This window comes from Pantherophis guttatus, chromosome 8, assembly GCF_059756535.1.
Source record: "Pantherophis guttatus breed Tessera chromosome 8, ASM5975653v1, whole genome shotgun sequence".
Lineage (NCBI taxonomy): Eukaryota > Metazoa > Chordata > Lepidosauria > Squamata > Colubridae > Pantherophis > Pantherophis guttatus.
Window position 1 is genome coordinate 61,400,481 of NC_142070.1, and position 27,906 is coordinate 61,428,386.

Consider the following 27,906-nt stretch of genomic DNA (forward strand, 5'->3'; position numbering starts at 1 on the left):
CTAAATGACGGACCCAATGGGGGGGTAGATGGCCATTGGGGCCTGGTATGAGTAGAACTAGGGCACCAGCCCCCACTGGAAACCTGTCCCGAAGGGTCTAGCCCTTGACTCTGCGCACCAGCCGTCTCCACACAGTCCTCCTCACATGGCTGGCACAGCTTGGGTCTGACTACCGGTTGATGAGGGGTTGCAGTTTGTAGCTTCTCCTCTTCCACAACCACCTCCTCCACGTCAGCCTCTAGAGGGACCTCCAACTCCGAATCACCCAGCGCCATCCCTTCTGCCATCACCGACAGCCTTTCTCGCCGGACTGCAGCTAGGGAACGTAGGCAGTTGAAATTGGTGAGTGGGGGGAGCGCTAACTTTCTCTCGGCCAGTCCACCCAACTGCACTGGAAACAAGCCAACACCAGAACGGAATAAAGCAGTTGCAATCCTTTAATTAGGTTCAGCACAGCAAACACAGGCAGGAGAAAGGCACAAGCCGGAAACAAGGTTTAAAGTTAGCACTACACGCAATCGCAGTGTAGCGCCTTTTATATACACAGCAATAAATCAAGTGGCAATTAAACAGTTAACATCACCCCTCCTTCCCCTAGCTGGCCTGAAGGAGGAGCACAATAAATCAATTAACAATCAGTCAACATCATCCCTCCTTCCTCAAGCTGGCCTGTAGGAGGAGTGCCCTCTGTTACAGCACAAGGCAGCGTCATCTGCAAACACCATGCCCCCCCATCTCCGATGAAAGAGTTTGCTTCGTTTTGTGTGCGGGTGGTAAAGACTTCTCAAACAGCTGATGACACGCCCTCGGAGAGTCCAACAGCTTGCCCCCTCCTCGTCGTCCTCCCTAGTGATGGCGAGACCCAACCAAAGCTCGACAAACAGAACAAGAACAACTCCGCGTAGCGGCAACAAGACAATCCCGTCTGACAGCTGCTTAAATAGCTAGCTGTCAGAGAGCATGAACCAATTGTGAACAGCAATTCTCCCGCTATTTTAGCCGCTCGCGTTTTAGCCAATCCGCAACGCCTGGCAACAGAGCCTGTGTGTGTGGCGTCATAACCGTGAGGATTTAACACCCCTTTCCATCCAGACTGCGCACACGTAGTCCTCCAGATATGCCGGATGACGACGGCGCCGCCCAGACCGTCTTGGCTCAGGCGTGGATAATGTAGGAGGTGGAGCCAAGTCCTCACTTGTGGGGACTGTTGGAGCTTGTGCTTCGCTTGAGGACGGAAGACTCAAACTCGCAGCCGGACCTGCGCTTACAAGTAAGCCATCCGCTGAGAACGCCGCGGTAGGAGGATAAGGAGTAGTGTTAGGTCCCCCTGTGTGGTCTTTACTAGGTGGAGTCGGTTGATCCAGGCTAGGCCGCTGGGTGGTTGCATCAGCGATCCTCCTTCTAAGCTGGTTTACATGCCGCCGCCAAACTCTCCCATCAGAGAGCTGGACCCTATATGAATAGGGACCAGATATTTGTGTTATTTGCCCTGGAAGCCACCTGAAGTCCTTATCAAAGTTTAGGGCATAGACCAAGTCCCCCACACTGAAAACCCTGGATGGTAGGTGCGCCCCAGGGTGTGGCTCCTGGTTGTAGTTAGGGTGCAGGCGGTCTAGGGTCGTCCGAAGCCGCCTGCCCATGAGAAGTTCAGCTGGACTATGTTTGGTGGTCGAGCTAGGGGTTGTGTGTTGGGCCAAAAGGTACTGATGGATCTTTTGGTGCCAATTTGTGGTGCCTAAACGGCACAACGCCTCTTTGGCCAATCTTATGGCCCTTTCCGCCAGCCCATTAGCAGCCGGATGAAATGGAGCCATCTGGGCATGGTGAATGCCCAACCGGGCAAGAAACAGCTGGAAGGGTGCCAAGGTGAACTGCGGCCCATTATCAGTGGCTACGGTATCCGGTAACCCATGGGTGTCAAACAGACCCTCCAGAACCCTAATAACTGCAGCTGAAGTGGTGGATTGCATGAGGGCAAGTTCTACCCACTTGGAATGTGCGTCTACTGCGATTAGGAAAGTTTGACCCTGGAAAGGGCCCGCGAGGTCTAGGTGTACCCTCGCCCAAGGGGCTCTGGAAGATTCCCACTTCTGCACAAGGGCCACTGGAAGGACTGGCCTAGAATGCTGGCACTGCGGGCAGCGCGCCACCCAGTCCTCAATGTCTTGGTCGATGTTCAGCCACCAGACATAACTACAGCCAAGGGCTTTCATGTGGACAATGCCCCGGTGGGCATTGTGGAGGTAAGACAAAATCTTATGCCTGAGGTTGGAGGGCACCACTACCCGGTTACCCCACAGGAGGCAGCCTTTGTGAGCAGACAACTCATGTTGTCTGTGGTAGTAAGGGATGAACTCGCTGGCGCCTGAGATGGTGGCCAGCCCCTGCATACCCAGTCCAGGATTTTGGGCAGAATCGGGTCCGAAGCTGACTGGGTGTGGATGTCTGTGGAGGTCACTAAGGAAGGCAAGTCGTCTACCAGGAGGACATTAGCCGCTGGGGCTGGATCGTGGACAGCCAAGGGGAGAGGACAGCGGCTAAGGGCATCAGCATGCCCAATGGCCTTTCCCAACTTATATTGTAACTGATACAAATAAGCCGCCAAGAATTCCGCCCATCGAGACGTGCGCGATGACAGTATCTGAGGGGTTTGCCAGTCCCCTGCCAGCAGCCCTAACAACGGTTTATGGTCAGTGACAAGATAGAAAAACCTCCCATAGATGTAGTCGTGGAAGCGTTTAACTCCCGCTACGGCTGCAAACGCCTCCCTATCGATCTGGCTATAATTTCTCTGCCACCGACAGGGTCCTGGAATAGTACGTGATAGGCGCCTCGGCTTCGGTGGGTAGGATATGGCTCAGAACAGCCCCCACCCCATAGGGGGAGACATCACAAGTCAACGAGAGTGGCAAACTGTCATCGTACTGCAAGAGGACCGCGTCGGAGGTGAGGATGTCCTTAATTGCTTGAAAGGAAGCAGCCACCTTGTGGTCCCAGTGCCAAGGGGCTTTGGCGTCCAGGAGCCTATGGAGAGGCTCTGCAGGGAAGCCTTATGGGGCAAGAACACCGCGTAGAAGTTGAGGAGGCCAAGGAAGGCCTGCAGTTCGGATTTATTCGTAGGGACTGGGGCGTGTTTAATTGCATCCACCTTTGAGGGGGCAGGGCGGATGCCACAGGAGTCAATAAGGAAGCCCAAGAACTCAACCCGTGGAACTCCTATCCTGCATTTTTCTTTCTTCAACTTCAGATCTGCCTGCCTAAAACGGGTAAGGACTGCCCTAAGCTTAGCGATGAGCGCCGCCTGATCAGCAGCCACGATCAGAACATTGTCAAAATAGGACACTACCCCATTAAGCCCAAGAAGCAGGCGCTCCATGAGACTCTGAAAAATCCCAGGGGCCATGCTAACCCCAAATTGTAGGCGGGTACACTTGAAAGCACCCTGGTGAGTTACAATTGTCTGGGCCAGGGCTGTGGCATCGTCCACCGGAAGCTGTTGATAAACTTGAGCTAAATCCAGCTTCGCGAAGGTTTTACCCTGGCCCAGGGAGTGTAACAAATGCTGAACTATGGGCACAGAGTAATGGTTTGCCTGGAGGGCCTTATTTATGGTCCCCTTATAGTCAGCGCAGATTCTAATCGATCTGTCTTGCTTGAGGGGAATTACAATAGGTGTTTCCCATTTAGAGTGTTCTACCGGTTGAAGTACCCCTTGAGCTATCAGCTTGTCTAATTCCTTGTCCACCCGGGGCCGCAGAGCAAGAGGCACCCTCCACGGTTTCAGGTGGATTGGCACCACTTGGGGATCCAAATTAAAGGAAATGGGAAGCCCGGTGTATTTACCCAATTGCCCATCAAATACATCAGCAAATTTGTGGATTAGTTCAGCAGTGGCGTCAGGGTTGGTTGAGTGGATTCCGGACACGCCGAGGTGTAGGGCAGCAAACCACTCTAACCCAAGCAAACTGGAAAGGCTGTTGCGCACGACTATCAGTGGCAGGCAACCGGAAAGGTGTCGTAAACTACATGGAAGGTGCCACAGCCTAGAGTGGGGATTGGTTTGCCCTGGTAATCCCTCAGCTTAATGTGGCAAGGCTGTAACTGCCGCAGGGAGATAGAAGGAAACAAGGCTTTGAGAGTGGGCCATGCAATCAATGATTTGGAGGAGCCCATGTCAACCTCCATCTTGCAGGGGACTCCCTCCAATAGGATGGTAACATAGATCTTGCTCTCGGTGAATGGGGCAGAGGCATGGCCACCGCTGCGATCTCACCATAGAGAGACGTCATGAAACACACATCGCGGTGTCCGGGCCGTCTGGTCTTCAGTTGCTTGGGCCCTGGTTCCCCGGTACCCTCTGGGGCTGGAAAAGCAGAACGGCAGACCCTGGAAAGGTGCCCTCTTTTTCCACAGCGCCGGCAGACGGCGGTCCGGAACCTGCATTCTGCATGGTTGTGCGAGCCTCCACAGCCCAAGCAACAGCCCTGGGAGATCTTGACCAGGGGTAGCCGTGTCTTACTCTTGGTTGTCTTGAGGCAGCTCACCTCGCCATCCACCTCGGAGGCATCGTCCTGGTCCGACTCTTCATAATGGACGGACTGAGAGGCATTAGCTGGAGGTCCCCCACCAGACTGAGAACGTTGGATCTTGGCCAATGACTTGGCAGACATCTTGGTGGCCCTGGCCTCGTCTAACGCTATAGGGAGAGTCACGTCTGAGCGGGCCAGCAACCTCTGCTGCAGCTTCAGGTTCCGCACTCCGCACACAAGCTGGTCCAGGAGCATATCATCAAGCTTCCAAAATTCTCAATGCAGTGTCGCCATTCGTAGGGAGGTCATATACTCGTTGATGGACTCCCCCTCCCTCTGAGCTCTCTGGTGGAATGCATGTCGCCTAGCAATTTTCGAGGGAGCGGGCGAGTAGTGGCGCGTCAACTTCTCTAGCAAGGTCTCCCAAGGCATCGCAAACACTGGTTGGGGGGCAGCCAGAGCCCTAGCTGTTCCAAAGATCTCTCAGCCACACAAGCTAAGGAAGTAGCCCCTCTTCCAAGTGCTAGACAAGTCAGCTAGGTCGTTAGCTTGCAAGAAACACTCAAACCGAGTGTTTCTTGGTAATCGTCTCAGATTTCCGAGGCTGGCTCGAAAGGCGTGAATGCCGGGAGGGCTGCCGCCATTGTAACTGGAATCGAATTGTCGTGAGGTGATGACTCGTCACCCTCAACTCCTGGCAACTACGGCTCCTCGCCTCAGCTCCGTTGATGTCTCCATCAACCTTCACTTCAGAAAGATCCCATCCTTGTCGCCACGTGTAGAATCCAATGGGCAGACAGGCAAGAGGCTAGGTTCTTTGAACACCAACTTTATTTAACATCAACAGAACAAGAACAATTCCGCGTAGCAGCAACAAGACAATCCTGTCTGACAGCTCCTTAAATAGCTAGCTGTCAGAGAGTGTGAACCAATCGTGAACAGCAATTCTCCAGCTAATTTAGCTGCTCGCGTTTTAGCCAATCCACAACGCCTGGCAACAGAGCCTGTGTGTGTGGCGTTGTAACCGCGAGGATTTAACAAGGAGTAGTAAAGCGCACCAAGGAGAACTCGCCAGGTTGGCAAAGCCTCGGCTTTCTGAGAGAGAGAGAAGAGACACAGAGAGAGAGGAGAGAGAGAAAGAGAAATGAGTGAGAGAGAGAGGAGAGAGAAAGAGAGAAATGAGAAAATGATGGATGGAGAGAATGAGAGAGAGGAAAAAGAGAGAAACAAATGAGACAGAGAGAAGGGGAGAGAGAGAAATGAGAGAGAGCTGGAGGGAGAGAATGAGAGAGAGGGAAAAGAGTGGGAAACAAATGAGAGAGAGAAGGAGAAAGAAAGAAAAAGAGGGAGGGAGGGGAAAAGAGAGAAAAACAGAAATGAGAGGGAGGGACGAAGGGGGAAAGGAGAAAGAAATGAGAGGGAGGGAGAGAGGGAGAAATGTGAGATAGAAAAGGTGAGAAAAACAGAAAGAGAGAGAAATGAAAAAATGATGGAGGGAGTGAGAGAGAGGAAAAAAGAGAAACAAATGGGAGAGAGAGAAGGGGAGAGGGAGAGAGAAATGAGAGAGAGCTGGAGGGAGAGAATGAGAGAGAGGAAAAAGAGCGGGAAATAAATGAGAGAGAGAAGGTGGAGAGAAAGAAAGAGAGAGGGGGGAGAGAGGGAGGGTAGGGAAAAAGAGAGAAAAACAGAAATGAGAGGGAGAGAGGGACCCATTTCCCACAGAAAACACTGGGAGCCACAAAACCTGGGTAGGCATGGCGGAATGTGTGTGTCATGTGACTGGGTGGGAGTGATATTGAGTTGGCCACGCTCACCCAGATTTTGTGGCTCCCAGTGTTTTCTTTTCTGTGGGAAATGGGTCCAAATGGCTCTTTGAGTGTTTAAAGTTGCAAACCCCTGCCCTAGTGCAACAGACAAGGCAGATTGTGAAAGAAGTTCTCATGTGCTTTCCTGAATTCTCTCTTTAATCTGTATAACAATGGGGTAACTGCCCCAGGAAGCAAATCAGCTGGACCCTTCCAGGATTGTTGAAGGAGCTGGGGATTGAAAAAGTCAAGATGTAAAATAGATGGCCTCAGTGATGTAGTGCATAGATATCAGTTTAACCTTTTTGATTTTGATAACCTTCCTGCGGATCCCCTAGTGTCCCTTCTGTTTTCTTCTCTTCCTAACAGCATGGATTAGCCAATAATGTTAGAGGTGTACCTACCTTGTTCCTTTGCATTTTCTACTCCTTCATATCTTTCAAGAGATGTTGCAAGACAGACTGAGTAATAGAAGACTGTGGCTACCAGGAGCCTATGCTTGGAGTCCTTCTGCACTGAATTATGCAAAGCAGTGGGAGGGAACAAGTCATGAATGAATGGTGTTTCCTATATTTTCCTAGGTGGTGAGCTGAATACCTGTCCTGATTTCACCACCCTATTATTCAGAAGAGAAGTGCAGGAGAAGACCTTTTTCACACTAATGATTCGTAGCTTCTTATGGCACCTTCCAACTTTTGTGGTGGCAAAATAAAGTCCATCTTTCTTATCAACATATGCCACAGTGGTGGCTTGGTGATGCTGGAAGATGCTATAAATCACCAGAGCGGAAAGGACCAAAATCCTTTTTTACTACTGTATTACCCACAGCAACAATGAGTGAATGTACAGGGTATCATCTCTTGTTGTAGGTGCAAACCTTCCTGTTGCTTAGGGGACTCCAATCTGGTGGAAGTCAAATTACTTTATGTCCCCTCATCCTTTTTTTTTTAAAGGAAACTTGGGAAGAAAGAGATATTGTTATTTAGGACTGCCTTAGCCCTTTGTCATCTATAGTCTCCAAACTTGAGCAGTGGATTTGATATGTAGATGGATAGGAGACAACTGACACCAGGGCCATCCCCTAGATACAGCAGGAGAAAAGTAGCTTGAAATAAGGTAATGGTAGATTCTGATCCTATCTATGGCTATATAAAACAGCAGCGAGGAAATGGGGCTTGTGACATCCAGCCATAGCTTTGGCCATAAAACGCGGCCGGCTAAGCTCTAAACTGGCTCCCTTTTTACCAACCAGCGGTAGGAAAGGGGAGGCACCAACGGAGGGAGGGAGGTGTTGCAGCCCAACTGCGATGAGCTTCACCTTCACCTTCTGCCGGGCCGAAGAACTTTCGGCTTTCAGCGGGCCACCCTCTGCAGAGCGAGCAGGGACCTCCGGCGCGGCTCACTTGACAGGCCTAGTGGCCAACGCTGACCGGGATCTTCAGATATTGAACCAGTGTCACGCATGCGTGGCGCTGTTCTCGGCGGCGGTGGCGGCGCCCTGCCTGTGGCTTGAAAGTTGCATTCCTTGAATCTTCGCGGGTGGGGCGGAGAGTGAGAAGGGGGGAGGGGATAAAAAAGAAGCATCCGGTGTTCACCAGGAGGAAGGAATGTGGGCAGTTCAGCTCCGAGAGGGCGCGGGGATTTTTGTCTTTCCGGTGATGATAGCTGTGGTCTCCTATGCTAAGAGGTGAGGATGGGCGCTTGGGCTCAAGGAGGCGCATATGTGGGGTGGGTATCCGTGTATATGCGTGCGTGTCTGTCTGTCCTTCTCTCTCTCCCCAGTCCCCCGTGTGTCCGCGCGCCCGTGTGTGGTGCAGGTTGCATCGCCTGCCTTCCTGAGCCTCCTTATTGATTTCGACCCCCCCCCCGGAGGCAAACATAAATAGATTGTGGCCGGGAATAGGAGGGTGTCACCCTCCTCGTCCTGAATCACTTTCTCTCTTTCTGCCTTGTTTAGCGTGAACGAGCCCAGCAACATGTCCTACGTGAAAGAGACGGTGGACCGATTGCTCAAAGGATATGACATTCGCTTAAGGCCGGATTTTGGAGGTAATTCTCCCCTGATTTGTTTACAACAGGAGACAATGCGGTGCGCTGCCTTCCATTCGGAGGCAGAAGGCTGGTAAGAATGTTAATCAGCCTGCCTGCTAAGTAGCACGTCCAGTCTCGGGAGTAGAAGGGAAAGAATCCTCGAATCGAATTCATCTATGTATAGATGTGTCTATCATCTACGTGTCCATATGTGACACTGTTATTTAACAACCATTTGGAAGAGTGATTTGCCGTTGTCTTCTGGGATTTCTTAAATTACTTAATCTAGTTTACAAGTTTGTCCAGACTGGATTCTGCTTAGCTTTGTTAAACCAGCTATGACTGATGAGGGGCTGCTGCATACTATCCCAAAGATATCTTTTTTTAATTTCTCCCTCTCTTTCTTACACACACACTAAGGTATGCAAGTTTACAATCACACATGTTGGACAAAGATTGGCTGTTGCCAGTGTTCATACAAGCAGTCAGATTTGTTAGCTTTTGGCTTTCACAAAAGTCTTAAACAATCAATCACTGCTCCCTGAGTGCAACATATGGGCAGAAGAATGCAATTTCTTTCCTTCTCTCTCTCTCTCTCTCAAAAAAAAACAACAAAAAAAAAAACAAGTGGGAATGAAGGTTCCAATTCATTTCCTTAGCTGGTCATTAAAAAAACACACACAACAAATCACCCATCTCGGTTTCCAGGTTCTCCTGTTGATGTTGGGATGAGAATAGAGATCGCCAGTATAGACATGGTCTCTGAAGTCAACATGGTGAGTACTTCTTTGAAAAAGAGAAGAATGAGCTATAGGGGCAAGGAAGGCCCATGGCAGAAAGCATTCTACAAAAGCGCAAAAATTTTCAGAGTCCAACATTGAAAGATCCTGTTTGTTTGGGTGCTGAAGAAATCCATCTGTCTATTTGAGGGAGGGGGTGGGGGGAAGTAGCTTGGGTGCTGTCAACACGTAGGAGAGTGCCATCTGCCGACTACCGGGGCTCAGTAGTGGAGTTTCAGAACGATGGACAGCAACCAGATCACATTCGTGCTTTCTGGAATCGGCCTGGTCTATCCGGGAAAGGCTAGAAATTATGGTACAATCGCAAGATGAAAATCCAAATAATACATAGGGAAATGGAAAAAAGAGGAGGAGCACAGCCGTAATATGGTTAGGTATGTATGTTAGGCTCTCTGTACATTATTCCTGCCACTACAGCCTTTTCGGCAATCTAGTTATTAATATCCAGATAAGATTTAGGGTGAGATGGGGATGTTTAAGAATTCATATGAATTTTATTTCAGTTGTAAGACTGGGTTTATATGTTTTAGATAATTAATTCCTGTCATCATTCACTGAGAGGCTAGGTAGTAGAGTCTGTATAATATATCTACTTGCCTAGCAGCTGCATTGCTGCCTCTTACTGAACTCTTTTGATCCCTCCCATCCCCAACTTCTGCCAGTCTGTTTTGACTGCCTCTTATGCAGATGCAGTAATTGAGAACTGCTTATGCTGAATATCTGTGCTAACAAAAGGAACTTCCCCAAGGAATTTAAAATAACATCAGGAATTAAACATGACTTCTTGCACATTCTTCAAGATACCTGCCTTTGAATTTCTCCTTAGTTCTAGGTTTGTTCTCTCCTTGATTGGTTTCCATCCGTTGCTTCTTGTCTCATATTCTGGTGCTTTGTAAAATAGGTGGACCTTCTCTTCTCTGTGGCAACCCCTCAAATATTGGAACACTGCTATAATGGTCCTTCTTTTCACTAGACTGGACATACTTAGTTCCTGCAACCATACTTTATATGTTTTAGCCTCTAGTCCCCTAATAATCTTTGTTATTCTTCTCTGCACTCTTTCCAAACTTTCAACATCTTTTTTATATTATGGTGACCAAAGCTGGATGCAGTATTCCAAGTATGGTGTTACCAAGCCACCAAGTGGTACTAACACTTCATGTGATCGTGATTTCATCCCTCTTTTAATGCAACCTAGTATTGCATTGGCTCTTTTGGCAGCTGCAGCACACTGATGGGTCATATTTAAGTGATTGTTCCCTAGGGCTCCAAAATTTTTCTCGCAGTTACTGCTATTGAGCCAAATTTCACCTAATCTATACCTGTACATTTGGTTTTTCTTGCCTGAGTGTAAAAATTTACTTTTCTTTACATTGAATTTCATTTTGTTAGATAGGGCCCAGTATTCAAGTCTGTTAAGATCCATTTGGATCTTGAACCTATCTTCTGGGGTAGTTGTACTAACCTATTCCTGCCAACTTGGTGTCATTGGCAAATATGATGAGTTCCACTTCTATTCCCTAATCTAAATTATTTATGACGATATTGAAGAATACCGGGCCTAAGATGGAGCCTTGTAGTACCCCACTGCTTACTTCTCTCCATGTCGATGTAGTACCATTAAGGACTACTTGTTGAGTATGGTTTGTCAGCAAGATAAAAATCTATCTGGTGGTGATGTCGTCTATTCCACATTTTTCTAGTTTACCAAGAAGTAAGTTGTGGTCTACTTTGTCAAATGCCTTAGTGAAATCTAGGTATACTATGTCCACAGCATTTAGCTGGTTTAATAATTTAGTCTCTTTATCAAAGAATGAATAAGATTGGTTTGCATTGATCTGTTTTTAACAAACGTGTGCTGACTACTAATTATAACTTTATTTGTTTCTAGTTGTTTGCAGATCTGGTTTTTTATTATCTTTTCCAGGATCTTTCCAGGTATTGATGTTAGATTCATTGATCTGTAATTTCCTGGGTCTGTTTTTCCCCCTTTCTTGAAGATGGAAACCACATCAGTTCTTTTCCAATCCTCAGGTACTTCCCTGCTGCTCCAGGATTTTTAAAAAAAACAGAAATAAACATAAAATAAAAAAATTAAAATAAAATAAATAAATGACATCATAAAGTATCAAAACCACAGTAAGAAATAATAACTAAGGAACTAAGGCTACTGAGAACAAAAGCATCCCAGCACATCTCCAGAAAGGTTCAGAAAGAGAACTTTGTCGGCCGTTGCCTCTACCCTTTGTAACATCCTCCCTCCAGAGGTGAGGCGAACTCCTCACTCTCTTGGCTTTTCAGAGATGTCTGAAAACCTGATTCTCCCATCTTGCTTGGGATTCACAGAGGAGCACACAGCCATGGGCTTGGTTAGTGCCCTGAAAACCCTCCCCTTGGTTTCTTAACTTTGCATTTAACCATCTTTGCCTACTCGTAATTTATTTACAGTTTTTATAGTTTACTTGTACATTACCCAGAATCCCTTTGGGGGGGAGCTGGGCAGTTTCTAAATTCTATAAATAAATAAAAAGATGATCAAGATCATCTTTAGTGTTCATGGTTGCAAATGCAAAGATACACATACTATTCCCTTCCATTTTCCTTTTATCCATTCAGACTTTCCATCTTTTCTTTGCTCTGGGTTTCCAGATTCCACATGAGGAAAGATAATACTGGAACAGGAATCTTTTACTACAGGCTTGCTACATTTTTGAAAGTCATTGCTATAGCAAATTTTTGCTTTAACCTCTTCTTTAGGTCCACAAACAAGATATATGCTGTTTCCTGCAAAATTCCACAGGACCAAATTCTTAAATCACAACCTGTTAATTCAAAGATTATTGGGTTCAGGCCAGGGTGCTGTAATAATTGACCTGTTTTATTATCTGTGCCACAGTGTTTTTATGTTGATGAACTGATTAAGAGAGAAATAGTTACAGTGAAATATTTATTCTCCTCAATAGAATTATGATTATCCAAGGACCATACTTAAAATGCCTACCATACTTTCAAGGGTGAAAACTATGATTTAATTAATTCCCCCCCCCCACCAGCGGTGTGTAACTTGAGAACCAGCACCTTGGATTCTCTCTTTTAAACACTTCCCAGCCATCCTTTTGTTCTCTGGTTTGGCTCCAGGGGGGAGGAAAGGGGAGCAGAAGAAGAAGCGCTGGCTTGGATTGCAAAAGCTCGATCGCCTTCCTCTTGAAGAGCCTGCAGGGCAAACAGGAGATCTGGGGTTTGGGTGAGCGGCAGAATTCTCGCTTCTCCGCTTCCCCACCCCTCCCCATGTGCCACTACCCCTCACGGGCCGAGATCGCCAACCCTCATTCGGGGAGCTGAACATGCTACTGCCACTCAGAAAAACGTCAGAAATGGGCTCTCTTGCAGCTCCTCTTCTCTGGAGTGGCAGCGATGCGTCCGGCTCACCAAATCTGGCCTGCTGATCTTAGGTGGCAGTGGCAGCAGCTCTGACCTGATCCTCGCTGGCAATGCTGCAGGCAAGAACTGGCCATGCAGATCCTGCTTCATGGCTGCGCAGACAGCCCATACCGGCCACTGCTCAGAGGTCTGGCGCCAGTACCCCTCCCCCCAGGTCGACAGGGCTAGGGCTGGCAAGAGTTTGTTTGTGGCCGCTCGTTGCGGCCGCCACTAAGAGAAGGGGTGCGCAAGCTACGATTTGTGGGAGCGGCTGCGCATGTGCATAAGTTTTTTTGGGGGGACTTATTTTCAAGGGGGGCTTATAGCCCGTGCGCTCAAAAGCCCAATTGGGCTTATTATTGGGATGTTTTATTTTCGGGGAAAAACGGTAGAGATGTTGTATCTTTGGAAATAGAGAAAGTGAAACTGACTTGAGAACATCTCTATCACATATCCTAGCCTGGTAATTAAATTATGTGAATAAATTAGAGATATTTTAGCAGTGAATTCCTGCATGGGGGGTGGGTTGGAGTAAATGATCACCAATTCCTTCCAACTTTTCCATTCTATGACTCTATAGTTAACAAAAATCCACAAACAAGGAGAAATTTTGTGCTTTGGAAATAATGTTTTCTTTTTTATGTTGACTTTCTGCCCGTAGGGCTCCCAGGCACAGCAGTATCTGAAATATTGATGTAATATCTGAGGGCTTGTCAAATCCTGCATACATACTATTAACTTTTCATTATTAACTTTTTGTTAACTTAGTGAGTGGTATTCTTAGACAACTCTATATGGGTATGGAGAAGTGAGAGTCCAAAACAGTTTTCCTTATTTGTGTATATGGCATTTCACATATGTGGTGTATATGTGAAAATTATGAGAAGATATCCCTTTGTGAGTATTCTGCATGCTTTCTTTCAGCATATTGATGCTTGTCACGTAAACCAGCAGGTAATGTGGGTCCACTTGTTCAAATGAAGTATTGAACCCTCATTATTGAATATGAAACTTGAAAAAAAGAAATCCTTCTGCACAGACATGTTCTATCTTGTCATGCAAAAAGTAGTTTTTAAAATTCTAACCCAATCCATGAAAATGGCAGAAGTTTCTGGTTTTATGGCCTGTACTGCCTTCCTGAGCCATCATAAAATTAAAAACTTTTATGTAAAATGATGTAAAATGTAAAATTAGGGCTCCATTGTTCATGCATCCTAGAACTGAAAAGGTATCTTTCAATCCTCCAAAATCATATTTTGGCACATTGTAAGTTAATATTAATTTAACTGAACTTCAACTCCGACCCTCCTAGTTCTATCCGACCTCCTGGGGGTTTGAGAGATAGGGTTACTGGGCTCAGGCTGATCTACTTTAATGCCAGGTCTGTGGTTAACAAAGCTCCCCTCATTCGTGATTTGATTGAGGAGGAAAACACAGATCTGGCTTGCATTACGGAAACCTGGTTGGGCTCAATGGGGGGGCCCTCTGACTGAACTTTGCCCACCAGGCTTCCGGGTGCTCCATCAGCCAAGGGCCCAGGGTAGGGTAGGGGAGTGGCAGTTGTTATTAGGGAGACCCTTAGCCCACGGGAGGTCACTGCTCCTAAGATAGATGGGTATGAGGCCCTCCTCATGAAGTGGGGCCCATGTGGGCAGTTGGGCTTGTTGATTGCATACCTGTCTCCCAGCTGCGTATCAACAGCTCTGCCTGGGCTGCTCGACACCCTATTGGGGCCAGTGGTGGAGTTTCCCAGACTTGTTGTTCTGGGGGACTTCAATCTGCCGTCCCTGGGTGGGGCGTCAGGGGTGGCTCGGGAGTTCATGGCTTCCATGGCAGCTATGAACCTGACTCAGATCATTCAGGGCCAGACACAGGGGGGCCACATGCCCGATCTTGTTTTTGTCTCGGAGCAGTGGCGAGTGGGGCTCGGTGGGGGATTGTCTTCTATTTATCCCCTGTCATGGACCCACCACTATCTCCTTCGGCTGGGTTTCCAGTACACTGCCCCTCCTTGCTGGGAGGCAGAGCTGACCATCTGGTTCTGCCCCAGGCGCCTGATGGACCCAGAGAGGTTCCAGGTGGAGCTTGGGATGATACCTCTCTCTCTCTCCCACGCCCCGGCCACAATCCTGGTGGAGGCCTGGGATGTGGCTGCTGCCGCGGCTCTTAACCGGGTTGTGCCTTTGCGGCCTCTGACATGTCGCAGATCCCGGGTGGCCCCTTGGTTTACCGAGGAGCTCCGGGGGATGAAGCGACATAGCCAAGGCCTAGAGAGCTGTTGGAGAACCAGTTGTTCTCAATCTGACCGGTCCCAGTTATGGTCGGCCACATGGGCCTACCTGGTGGAGTTGGCGACGGCAAAGCGTCACTACTTCGCCATTGTCATCGCGTCCGCAGAGAATCGCCTGGCTGCCCTGTTCAGGGTGTCCCGCTCCCTCCTGACTCAGAGGGTGAGGGAAGACCCTCTGTGGGGGCGAGCCGAGGAGTTTAGCCAGCACCTGTTGGGCAAGGTCGCTCAGATTCGGGACGGCTTGGACTCTGACTGGACAGTCAGACAGTGAGGAGGCAGCAGGTCCTGTGCTTTGGGAAGAGTTTGATTCTGTTACCCCAGAGGAATTGGACAGGATCATGCGGAAGCTGAGTGCAGTCACTTGTGTGCTGGACCCATGCCCCTCCTGGCTGGTTTATTCAGCTCGGGAGGGGACATGAGGCTGAATCCAGGTGGTGATAACGGCTTCCTTGAGGGAGGGAAGCTTCCCGACCACCTTGAAGGAGGCGGTGGTGAAGCCCCTCCTCAAGAAGCTGGCCTTGGATCCAGCTGTTTTGAGTCATTTCTGTCCGGTCTCCAACCTCCACTTTCTAGCAAAGGTTGTTGAGAGTGTAGTGGTGCATCAGCTCTCGCTGGCCCTGGATGAAGCGAATTACCTCGACTCGTACCAATTGGGTTTCAGGCCCAGGTACAGCACGGAGACGGCATTGGTCGCGCTGATGGATGATCTCTGAAAGGCTCGGGACAGAGGCTATTCCTCTGTTTTGGTCCTATTAGATCTGTCGGCGGCTTTTGATACCGTCGACCATGGTATCTTGCGTCGCCTCAAGGGGTTGGGAGTGGGAGGCACCGTTTTATGGTGGTTCTCCTCCTACCTCTCGGGTCGAATGCAAGCGGTGTTGGCAGGGGGGCAGAGATCGACCTGGAGGCTCCTCACTTGTGGGGTGCCCCAGGGGTCGGTTCTCTCACCCCTTCTGTTCAACATCTATATGAAACCGCTGGGAGAGATCATCCATGGTTTCGGGGTGAGGTACCATCAATATGCTGATGACACTCAGCTCTTTATATCCACCCCGAACCAGCCCAGTGATGCCCTCAACGTGAGGGCCCAGTGCCTGGAAGTGGTACGGGTCTGGATGGGAAGGAACAGACTTCGACTCAATCCAGCCAAGACTGAGTGGCTGTGGATACTGGCATCTTAGTCCATGGGAGAGGTTCCATCGCTGGCTATAGGGGGTGAAGTTTTACCCCCTGTAGACAGGGCACGCAACTTGGGTGTCCTCCTGGACTCACGGTTGAGTTTAGAAGATCATATAATGACTGTGAGCAGGGGGACATACGCCCAGATTCGTCTGGTGCGCCAGTTGCGCCCCTACCTGGACCGGGATGCCCTACACACAGTCACCCATGCACTAGTCACCTCCCGTATTGACTACTGTAATGCTCTCTACATGGGGCTGCCCTTGAGGACCACTCGGAGGCTTCAGCTGGTGCAAAATGCGGCCGCGTGGGTTGTGATGGGAGAATCCCGATACTCCCATGTAACACCCCTCTTGCGCGACTTGCATTGGTTACCGGTTGCCCTCTGGGTGAGATTCAAGGTGCTGGTGATATAGGTCATAAAGCCCTACATGGCTTAGGCCCAGGATATTTGGTGGACCACCTGCAGCCAGCAACAACATCCCATCACCCGGTTTGCGCCCATAGGGAGGGCCTGCTCAGGGTGCCATCGGTGAGACAATGTCGGCTGGCGGCCCCCAGGGGTAGAGCCTTCTCTGTAGGTGCGCCCACCCTCTGGAATCAACTTCTCTTGGGGCTTCGGCTGGCCCCTGACCTTCGCATCTTTCGCCGCGAATTAAAAACTTGGCTATTCGAGTTCCCCGGCCTGGACTGATGGTTTTTTTTTACGGGTTTTAACTGTATTTGTTTAATTAGGCATTTTAACTTGCATTGGATTGTGGTTTTATTGTTGTGAGCTGCCCTGAGTCCGTTGGAGATAGGGCGGCATATAAGCCTAATAAAATAAAATAAGTAAATAAAATAAATATAACAAAGCCATTATGAAACTTATACAAGACAATAAAATTCATTTATCAGTAGCAGAGGATAATTACATTTATTGGAATGTTTATTAGGCTGTGATAGCTATTAAAATTATCTGCACATGATTAATTAGCTTGTACTAATCTTATTCATTTTTAATTCAATGCAAATTTATTTCATATGCAAATTTATTTTTTAATTGAATAGTATTGATATTTATGGGCAGCCATCTTATCATAGTGGCTCTGGGCAGTTAACAGCATTTAAAACAAAAAATGCAAAGAACACTAAAAAATTTGATACCCTATAAATGAGGTAAAACCAGTTTGCCACCAGTCAGCAACTTCATGAACCCAGCTAACAGCCCAAACCTTGATAACACATCCAGGTCTTTTATGTTTGTACTACAGAAAACCAAATTTAAAAATGAGCATGGGAATAATAGGGTGTCAGTCAGATAATCAGAGTCGGACCTGGGTAATGCTAGTTAATGATGAACCACAGATGACATTCCAGCGCTATAGCCTAGACTTGGAAATAAAATAAAAATCAGAATCAGAATAACAGAGTTGGAAGGGACCTGGAAGGTGTTCTAGTACAACCCCCTACTCAAGCAGGAGATCCTATACTGGGTGTCGGCAACCCACAGCTCTGGAGCTGCATGCGGCTCTTTCAGCCCTCTGTCACGGCTCCTGATGCTGCTGCTGCTGCCTCCATGGCCTGCCCACCATGTGCAGCACAGTGAAAGTTAGTGTGCTTCACAATGGGGGGGTCCCTTCCTCCTCCTGGAGCCCATTATGATGCGGAGCCACAATGTGACCCTCCCCACTTGCTCCTGGCAACAGCAGCAGCATTGGTCATGGTGCAGCACAGGGCAGTCCAGTGTCTCGGGGCAGAGAGCAGGTTGTGCGTCCAACACCAACCAAGGCCAGAAGAAGCTGGCCTCCATTTCTTACTGCAGTCAGGCAGCAAGAGAGAGACAGAGAGAGAGAGAGAGAGATTCAGCTCGATTCAGCTCCGTCTGCTCCCCTCTCTCTGCCTTTGCCCAGTTTTTCAAGGATTCAGTGGACGCTGCCTTGATGATAGAGGGGTGTCATCCCATGCTTTGCCTGCCAAGCATTTTCGGGGGTGCCCAGGGACTATATTTTCTGGCCACTTTGGACCAAATTGCAGGATGTGTATGCGTGCCTGTGTGAGAGCTGCTGCTGCTTGGGATGATGCTTCTCTGGAGCATGTGCAATCTAAGATGGCAACCTCATGGTGCTGTGATGTAACAGCCTGATAGTCACTCCTTTTGCAACACAAGGTTTATTTTTATATCTTTCCAGAGACAGAGAGAATGTGGCCAAGTTTCCTTACAGTTATTCCCTGGGTGTGTGGGTGGGGAAGTGGGGGAGAGGGAGGGAGGAGGGGAGAGAGAGAGAGAACAAAAGAAAAAGAGAGAACAGGGAAAGAGAGAGGTGGAGAGAGAAAGAGGTGGGAAAGAGAGAGAGAAAGAGACACAGAGAGAGAGAGAGAGAGAGAAAGAGAGAGAAAGAGAAGGAGGGAGGGAAAGAGAAAGAAAGAGAGAGAGACAGAGAGAGACACACACACACAGAGATAGACACAGAGAGAGAGGGGGGAGGGAAAGAGAGACAGAGAGAGAAGGAAAGAGAGAGAGACAGAGAAAGAAAGAGGGGGAGGGAAAGAGACAGAGAAAGAGATAGACAGAAAGAGATAGAGAGGGAGGGAAAGAGAGAGAGAGAGTGGGAAAGAGGGGAAAGAGAGAGACAGAGAGAGAGAAAGAGAGAGAGACACACGCAGGGGGAGGAGTTGGCTACGGCCACCCATGTTTAGTGGCTGCCAGCATTTTCTTTTCTGTGGGAAATGGGTCCAAATGGCTCTTTGAGTGTTTAAGGTTACAGACCTTATGCTGTTATGTATGCAAATATGTAGGAGAGAGTTTTCCCTCTGGTCCGCGATCAGCATGGGAAAATAGTTTAGACTGATTGGCTAACAGCTGACAGCCCTCTAGAAAAGGAGCTCTGCCAGCCAGCTTATCCGTTCTGTCTTTACCATGCTTTGAATAAAGATTACTGTTGGAATAGAGCGGCTTCTCTTCCATTCTTTCCCAGTATTGTGTTGTGGTCTGCCAGCAGCCTGCGGAGCTGGCAGCGGAGTTGGACAGTGAGGAGGCTGGGGAGGACAATGGGCCAGTCCTAGAGTGAGGGGAAGGCCCGGACGAGGGCTCTGCATCGGTGGCAGAGATGGGGCCAGGGCCATCCGGGAGCGATGCACGGACTCCAGAGCCTCCAGAGGTGGATATCAGAGAGGCAGAGGAACAAGAGGAGCCTGTTCCTAGTGCGTGCATGCGAAGAGCTGCCAGAAGGCAAGAGCAGTTAAAGCAAAAAGGACGACTCGGGAGTAAGGCCAGGAGATGATTGGCCCCTCCCAGAAGGCTTAAAAGAGCAACAACGGCTCTTGGGATCTTTGTAGGAAAGCAATGTTGCTACGTTTGTTTCTTGTCAGTGTCTCTTGCTTCTGAACTTTTGCCAAGAAAAGCCTTTGGCAGGGTGCCAAACAAGACAAAGGTTGGTGATAAGGCTGAAGGACTGTTTATGAAGAATTTGTTTTGGACTTAATTTGGACTAAACTGAGAATGAAATAATTCTCAGCTGTTCTAATAAAATATTTTTATTTAGGACTGATTGTGTCTGGTAATAATTACTTGGGCTAGGTCACAACATATTGAACATATACCATTCCAGATAAGTGGCTGTCCAGTCTCTTCTTAAAAGCCTCCAGTGATGGTGCATCTGTGACATCTGGAATCAATCTGCTCCACTGGTTAATTGTTCTCACTGTTAGGGATTTTTTTCTTAGCTCTGTGTTGCTTCTCTCCTTGATTAGTTCCCATCCATTGTTTCTTGTCTTGCTCTTGGGTGCTTTGGAAAATAGGTTGACCCCCTCTTTGTCAGGTTCTGGAATTCTGTTAGAAAATAAGATTCCAAACCAGATGTTTTTGGTGTAATAGAAATCTTTATCCTCAGCTCTGGCACAATCCGACAAACACCCATGGAGAATGAATTATAGTCAGTGCTACCGCGCAGTGCTTTCCACCACCTTTTAAAGTTACCCACCAATCCCATGACTCCACCCCATAGTCCCACCCCAATGCTGGCTATGTTCCATCATCATAGATATGTATTACAAAGCTCCGCCCCTCACGCTCGTCTAGTCAGCAGGAAAAGTCTGAAAATACAAGCCCCGTAGTTAGCCACTTCTGGGTCTGCCTATCAGCTGTGCAGCAGTGACGTCTTTGGAGACGCTGTAATGGCGGCTCCCGCAGCGGCAGCAATCCAATCCAAGGCTTTACATTCCGGCGGGAATGGCAACAATGGTGAGCAGAGTAGAAACCGCAATGGCAAGCACCCTGGACATGACAGCTGGTATGGCTGGTAAGCGGGGTTCTCCCTCCACCCACCTGAATGGAAACCCCGACACGAGGTTGACACTCTTCTTTGTGGCAGCCCCTCAAATATTGGAACATAGAGGATCACATCTTGTTCCGCTATAATTTCTATTTGAACTTGTGTAATGCACTAACTCAGTCCCTGGTAAAGAAATTCCCAGGGAGAGACAACCACCAATATATCTCCTATCAGGACCTATCTTATAGCAGATCATAATAATAATAATAACTTTATTGTCATTGTACGTGTATACACAGTATACCCATACAACAAAATTCACTTAACACCCAAAGACCAGGTCCAACACACATAACAATCCCCAAACATATTCCCACCCACCACAATTCTCCACCCCTAAACCACCCAAACATCCATTCAACAGACCAAGTAATACTGTCCAACAGCTAACTGATGGTGGCCCTTTAGTTCATTGTTGAGTGCAATTATAGTTCTGGGATAAAAACTATTCAGAAAACGTGTGGTCCGAGTTTTAATTGTTCTGTATCTTCTGCCAGAAGGCAACAGTCCAAAAAGATTGTAAGCAGGATGGGAAGAGTCTCCGAGAATGTTATGCAACTTTCTCAAACAGCGAGATTTGAAGATGTCGTCCAGGGCTGGTAGCTGGAGTCCGATGATATTTTGGGCAGTTTTAATGATTCTCTATAGAGATTTTTTGTCCGCTACAGAGCTGCTCCCATACCATGCGAGAATGCTGTATGTCAGGACACTCTCAATGGTGCTGCGATAGTAGGACAGAAGTAGATGCTGAGATAGATTTACCTTCCTGAGCATTCTCAGGAAGTACAGCCTCTTCTGTGCCTTCTTCACAAGCATGTTAGACTCATAACTCACTACTATTATCCATAATGTAGCCGAATTTTGTGTCACTGCCATTTGAGTGAAGCAGCAATTGTTAGCCAATAAAATTGCATTTCTTTAAACCTTCAAAATCTTAGCCTATTCTTTCCTTTCTTTTGAACTTTTAAAACATTTTATTGTTATTTTCTATGGTGTATGTACTGTAGAACATTGTTATATGTACAGCATATATGCTGGTCAAAGACCTACCTAGTTTACCTACCTACCACCTAGTGAGCTTAATGTATAAAGGTACACTTGAAACTGCTCCTCCCTCATATTAGTCCAACATCTTAAAGGCTATGCCACTTTGGCATAAGGCAAGTTTCATTCCATCCTGGAATTTTCTCTAGGCTGTATTCTTATATTCACTACACATCATCTTCTCCAATCCATAAATCATGCTAACTGACACCAAAGAGAGAAGACTAGTATGAGACTGAACTCTGAACCTTAGAGTGATTCAGAGATAACTGGGTGTCCAAAATGTTTTAATTCAAGCTGATTTGAAGGCCAATTTCAAACACAAAACTTCTGAAGTTTGATGCACTCTTTTTTGATCTTTAAATACTATCAAAGTAATTTGAAAGGATCTCTTTCTCTCCTTGATACAGGCACATTTTGCTTTTGGTAAAGAGTGTTTTAAATGCAGAATAGATAAAAATGGAACTATTTAATACTCCTCTAGAACTATGGAGCCCTGGAAGTAGGACAGGTTCAACAATGGCATCCAGGAGTAGGGGTTTTTGTCTGCTCTTTCCCTCAGACTAGAACATCTGCTAAGATTAATGTACAACGAACACAGTAAAGAAAGGGCAGGGGAGGGGTTTCAACTTTTCAAGTTTCCTTATTGCTATTCATTAGCAATGAGGTTACATTATGGCAAGAGATCTCCAGCGGTGGGTTGCACACCTGTAGGCAAGCAACTTAGAGAAAAGGAGGGTTTTTTAAAAGTTTTAAAGACAAAGTAGGAATACTTTTTCTCCAAAGAAGAAATCTTTGGACGTGCACATATAGATGAGGTTCAACATTTTTAATCTATCGTACTGAAACTTTTAAAATATTTTTGTCAGGTTGTAAAGCAAAAGTTTTTTAAAAATCAATTTAGTGCTGGCACTAAAACTCAGCCTCGGCCTTGAAAATTATGATGAAAGTTACATTTCTTTAGGCAATTGATATCTGTATTTCTTGCCCAATCGTAATACCAATGGAATAACTTGCTTTATTAATGAGAGGTGATAAATGTATATCCATTTATCATTTGTGGGGATTTGATGTGAGTGAAGAAGGCCCTTTGGTTTAAGGTCTGGCTTTGTTCAATGCTTGAATAAGAGATTACAGGTGAAACTCGAAAAATTAGAATATCGTGCAAAAGTTCATTTATTTCAGTAATGCAACTTAAAAGGTGAAACTAATATATGACATAGACTCATTACATGCAAAGCGAGATAGTTCAAGCCTTGATTTGTCATAATTTTGATGATTATTGCTTACAGCTCATGAAAACCCCAAATTCACAATCTCAGAAAATTAGAATATTGTGAAAAGGTTCAATATTCTAGGCTCAAAGTGTCCCACTCTAATCAGCTAATTAAGCCATAACATCTGCAAAGGGTTCCTGAGCCTTTAAATGGTCTCTCAGTCTGGTTCAGTAGGAATCACAATCATGGGAAAGACTGCTGACCTGACAGTTGTGCAGAAAACCATCACTGACACCCTCCATAAGGAGGGAAAGCCTCAAAAGGTAATTGCAAAAGAAGTTGGATGTTCTCAAAGTGCTGTATCAAAGCACATTAATAGAAAGTTATGTGGAAGGGAAAAGTGTGGAAGAAAAAGGTGCACAAGCAGCAGGGATGACCACAGCCTGGAGAGGATTGTCAGGAAAAGGCCATTCAAAAGTGTTGGGGACTTTCACAAGGAGTGGACTGAGGCTGGAGTCAGTGCATCAAGAGCCATCACACACAGACGGATCCTGGACATGGGCTTCAAATGTCGTATTCCTCTTGTCAAGCCACTCCTGAACAACAAACACCATCAGAAGCGTCTTACCTGGGCTAAAGAAAAAAAGAACTGGTCTGTTGCTCAGTGGTCCAAAGTCCTCTTTTCTGATGAGAGCAACTTTTTCATTTCATTTGGAAACCAAGGACCCAGAATCTGGAGGAAGAATGGAGAGGCACACACTGCAAGATGCTTGAAGTCCAGTGTGAAGTTTCCACAGTCTGTGTTGATTTGGGGAGCCATGTCATCTGCTGGTGTTGGTCCACTGTGCTTCATTAAGTCCAGGGTCAACGCAGCTGTCTACCAGGAGATTTTGGAGCACTTCATATTTCCTTCCACAGACGAGTTTTATGGGGATGCTGACTTTATTTTCCAGCAGGACTTGGTACCTGCCCACACTGCCAAAAGTAGCAAAACCTGGTTCAATGACCATGGGATTACTGTGCTTGATTGGCCAGCAAACTCGCCTGACCTGAACCCCATAGAGAATCTATGGGGCATTGCCAAGAGAAAGATGAGAGACATGAGACCAAACAATGCAGAAGAGCTGAAGGCCTCTATTGAAGCATCCTGGTCTTCCATAACACCTCAGCAGTGCCACAGGCTGATAGCATCCATGCCACTCCGCATTTATTTATTTATTTTAAATTTATATACCGCCCTTCTCCCTGAGGACTCAGGGCGGTGTACAGCCAGAATTAAAAAACATAAAATACAAATATTAAAAAACAATTAAAATATATATAAATTTGGCCCAAAATTAAAAAATACAAACCAATTAAAACATTTAAAATTTCTTCTTAAGCCAGCCCGGCTTGCTGGAAAAACTAGGTTTTAAGGGCACGGCGGAAGGCACTAAGGTCTTGGATTCTCCTTATCTCTGGGGGCAACTGATTCCAGAGGGTAGGTGCCCCCACAGAGAAGGCCCTCCCCCTGGGGGTCACCAGCCTACATTGATTGGCTGATGGCACCCTGAGGAGGCCCTCTCTGTGGGAGCGCACGGGACGATGGGAGGTCGTCGGTAGCAGCAGGCGGTCTCGAAGATAGCTAGGCCCGATGCCATGGAGCGCTTTAAAGGTGATAACCAGCACCTTGAAGCGCACCCGGAAGACCACTGGGAGCCAGTGCAGCTCGCGCAGGAGCGGTGTTACATGGGAGCGCCATGCTGCTCCCATCACTACCTGCGCTGCTGCATTCTGGACCAGTTGGAGCCTCTGGGTGCTCTTCAAGGGGAGCCCCATGTAGAGAGCATTGCAGTAGTCAAGGCGAGAGGTGACGAGGGCATGAGTGACTGTGCACAGGGAATCCCGATCAAGAAAGGGCCGCAACTGGCGGATCAGGCGAACCTGACAAAAGGTCCCCCTGGTTACAGCTGTCAGATGTTCCTCCAAGGACAGCTGCATATCCAGGAGGACTCCCAGATTGCGAGCCCTTTCTGTGGGGGCCAAAGACTCGCCCCCAATAGTCAGTGATGGAGTCAACTGACTATATCGGGATGCCGGGAGCCACAGCCACTCAGTCTTGGAAGGGTTGAGCTTGAGCCTGTTCCTCCCCATCCAGATCTGCACAGCCTCCAGGCACTGGGACATCACTTCAAGGGCATCATTGGGGTGGCCTGGGGTGGAGATGTACAGCTGGGTGTCATCAGCGTACTGGTGGTATCTCACCCCGAAGCCACGGATGATCTCGCCCAGCGGCTTTACATAAATGTTGAACAGAAGGGACGAGAGGACCAATCCCTGCGGCACTCCACAGATGAGAGGCCTCGAGGTCGACCTCTGCCCCCCTGCCAACACAAACTGCGACCGGTCGGAGAGAAAGGAGGAGAACCACCGCAACACGGTGCCTCCCACCCCCAACTCTTCCAGTCGGTGCAGCATAATACCATGGTCGATGGTATCAAAAGCCGCTGAGAGATCTAACAGGACCAGAACAGAGGAGTAACCCCTGTCCTGAGCCCTCCAGAGATCATCAACCAACGCGACCAATGCCGTTTCCGTGCTGTGCCCAGACCTGAAACCTGACTGGAATGGATCTAGATAAGATGTTTCCTCCAGGAATTGTGGGAACTGTCGCGCGACCACACTCTCCACAACCTTCGCCATGAAGCGAAGGTTGGAGACAGGACGGTAGTTGGCCAATATTGCCGGATCCAGGGACGGCTTCTTGAGGAGAGGCCTCACCACCGCCTCCTTCAAGGCAGCGGGGAAGTGGCCCTCACTCAGCGAAGCGTTGATAACACCCTGGAGCCAGCCTCGTGTAACCTCCCGGGAAGCCAGTACCAACCAGGAGGGACACGGGTCCAGTAAACATGTGGCCGCACTAAGTCTCCCCAAAATCCTGTCCACATCATCGGGAGTCACAGCGTCAAACTCCTCCCAGATAACATTCTCAAGACTATTCCTCGTCACTCTGCCCTGGTCTACCCAGTCAGAGTCCAAATCCCCCCGGATCTGAGCGATTTTGTCGTACAGGTATTGTCCAAAATCCTCTGCCCTGCCTTCCAAGGCATTGAGTCAGTAATTGATGCAAAAGGGGCCCAAACCAAGTACTGAGTACATATGCATGCTTATACTTTTCAGAGGTCCGATATTGTTCTATGTACAATCCTTGTTTTATTGATTTCATGTAACATTCTAATTTTCTGAGATTGTGAATTTGGGGTTTTCATGAACTGTAAGCCATAATCATCAAAATTATGACAAATCAAGGCTTGAACTATCTCGCTTTGCATATAATGAGTATCTCATATATTAGTTTCACCTTTTAAATTGCATTACTGAAATAAATGAACTTTTGCACGATATTCTAATTTTTTGAGTTTCACCTGTATGTGGAAATATTATTTGAGTTTCAGGATGAAATAAGGTAGGATATAAAGCTAATGATTCAGAAACTAACAATATCTGAGAAGTACAGGTAGTCCTTGATTTACTACCACAATTGAGCCCCAAATTGATGTTGCTAAGTGAGATATTTGTTAAGTGAATTTTGACTCATTTTACAACCTTTCTTGACACAGGTTGGTAAGTGAATCTTGCTTCCCCATTGACTTTGTCAGGTCATAAAAGGTGTTCAATGACCCCAGGACACTGCAACTGTTATAAACATGAGTCAGTTGCCAAGAGTCTGAATTTTGACCATGTGACCATGGAGCAACGGTCATAAGTGTGAAAAATGGTCATAACTCACTTTTTTCACTGCGATGGTAACTTTAAAGGTCACTAAATGAACTGTTATAAATTGAGAACCACCTGTTTATTGTATCAGAAGAAAAGAGGGAGACGATTGGAAAGGCTGGAGCAAGAAAGAAATATGGTGCAAACTAGATATTTTAAATTACAACTACCTTGCTAGTAACGATGTTGACTGATGCTAATAGAAGCTGGAGTCCTTCTGCCCAAAAAAGCTGGACTTGGGATTTTCAAAAATGTAATCTTATTTATTTATTATTATTTATTTGTTTAAATTTCTATACCGCCCTTCTCCAATGTAGGACTCAGGGCGGTGAACAGCCAAAGTAAAAACAAGACATACATACAAAACATACAAAATCTAAAATCTATTTAAAATAATTAAATAATTTTGGCCGTAATTAAAACATTCCAATTTAAAATCCGTTTAAAATTTGACTCAAGCAAGCCCAATCTTACTTTTTCTTCAAAAAACATAAACCAAGCTTGTTACCTCTTCATAATTATAATGAATTTATAAAACTTTTTTTTTTTGCATTTCTGAATACAAATTCATCCACTTATGGATCCCTTCATTTTTTAAAGTGCATTTACTAGATTTGCTAATATTAATTTGATTCATAATTGTCCTTATGCAAAAATAAATAATTTATTCCCCATATACATGGTTAGTCTTTTTCAGTGCTATCTCTCTACCTTATCTTATCAACAAAGACATCTTTTTGATAATCTTTATAAAGGAGCAGACAGCAAAACTCCATGTTCAGAAATGGTATTCAGCCAGTTCAGACGAACCAGTAGTGGTGATCTGCTGGTGGGCCTGCCCACCCGCCCTGGTGCTATGCCGTCCTATTTAGCCACATTTTCTAAGTCATGTGCATACGTGCAAGCCATGCATGCGAGCAAAGCGCATGCGTGGAAGGCTGTGCGCACACATTTTTGGTGCGCGGCGAACTGCTGGTAAAATTATTTGAAACCCGCCTCTGTCCATGTTGTACTCAGCAACTCATTTCTACATAGAAACATGCTATTTTCTGAAAGGAGGATTATAATATTCATTTGTGTTCTAAGTGATTCTGCTTCACTTATATTGAACTTCCACCTCTTGAGACTAAAAAAAAAAAAAGAAATCTAAAATGTATGTAGCCATCAACCAACATGAACAACTTACTGGGTTTTTTTCATAACTATTATGAGTCACCAACTGTTGCCATGGGAACAGCCCTCTTGCATGACAGAGTCTGTCTCAGAAATACAAAAATAACTGCATAGAACATACCCATTGCATTTTCCAGCGTTCTCCTTATTTTAGAATCCAACTTCCCAGAATGAATGCATATAAAATAATTGTATAGATTGACATAATTTACTAAGCAGTCTTTTTAATAAGTGGCATGCTTTAAACATGATGAAAAAGAAGAAGAATAGGTTTAAATAAAGATATACAGTGAAAAAGTATAGCAATATGACTGCTATGCAACAGGGAGATGTTTGGTAAAATCTATTA

At 46.7% G+C, this 27,906-nt stretch overlaps 2 protein-coding genes across 8 annotated transcripts in view; one reads left to right on the forward strand and one right to left on the reverse strand.

Annotated features, from left to right (window-relative positions):
- The window catches only part of GABRB1 (gamma-aminobutyric acid type A receptor subunit beta1), a 277,599-nt gene that overhangs the window by 50,788 nt on the left and 198,905 nt on the right, over positions 1 to 27,906 (forward strand). Inside the window, exons 1-3 of one of the 7 annotated variants that reach the window (XM_034432892.3) lie at positions 7,796 to 8,021; positions 8,292 to 8,383; positions 9,074 to 9,141. The exons of 2 other annotated variants lie outside the window; for them this stretch is intronic. In XM_034432892.3, coding sequence (XP_034288783.1) covers positions 7,942 to 8,021; positions 8,292 to 8,383; positions 9,074 to 9,141 — 240 coding nt within the window. In that variant the 5' untranslated portion in view covers positions 7,796 to 7,941. Of the gene's footprint in view, positions 1 to 7,682; positions 8,063 to 8,291; positions 8,384 to 9,073; positions 9,142 to 27,906 lie in introns of those variants that run through there. 4 more of the 7 variants (XM_060690876.2, XM_034432893.3, XM_087875273.1 and 1 more) reach the window with 4 other exon arrangements.
- LOC148112676 (uncharacterized) lies at positions 1,016 to 6,164 on the reverse strand. Its single transcript, XM_087875274.1, has one exon. The coding sequence runs from the start codon at positions 4,782 to 4,784 to the stop codon at positions 4,152 to 4,154; it is 633 nt and encodes a 210-aa protein (XP_087731400.1). The 5' UTR covers positions 4,785 to 6,164; the 3' UTR covers positions 1,016 to 4,151.

Bases quoted from the DNA above. Each gene is read 5' to 3' on its own strand.
- LOC148112676 (XM_087875274.1), bottom strand. From the start codon at position 4,784: ATGCTCCTGGACCAGCTTGTGTGCGGAGTGCGGAACCTGAAGCTGCAG.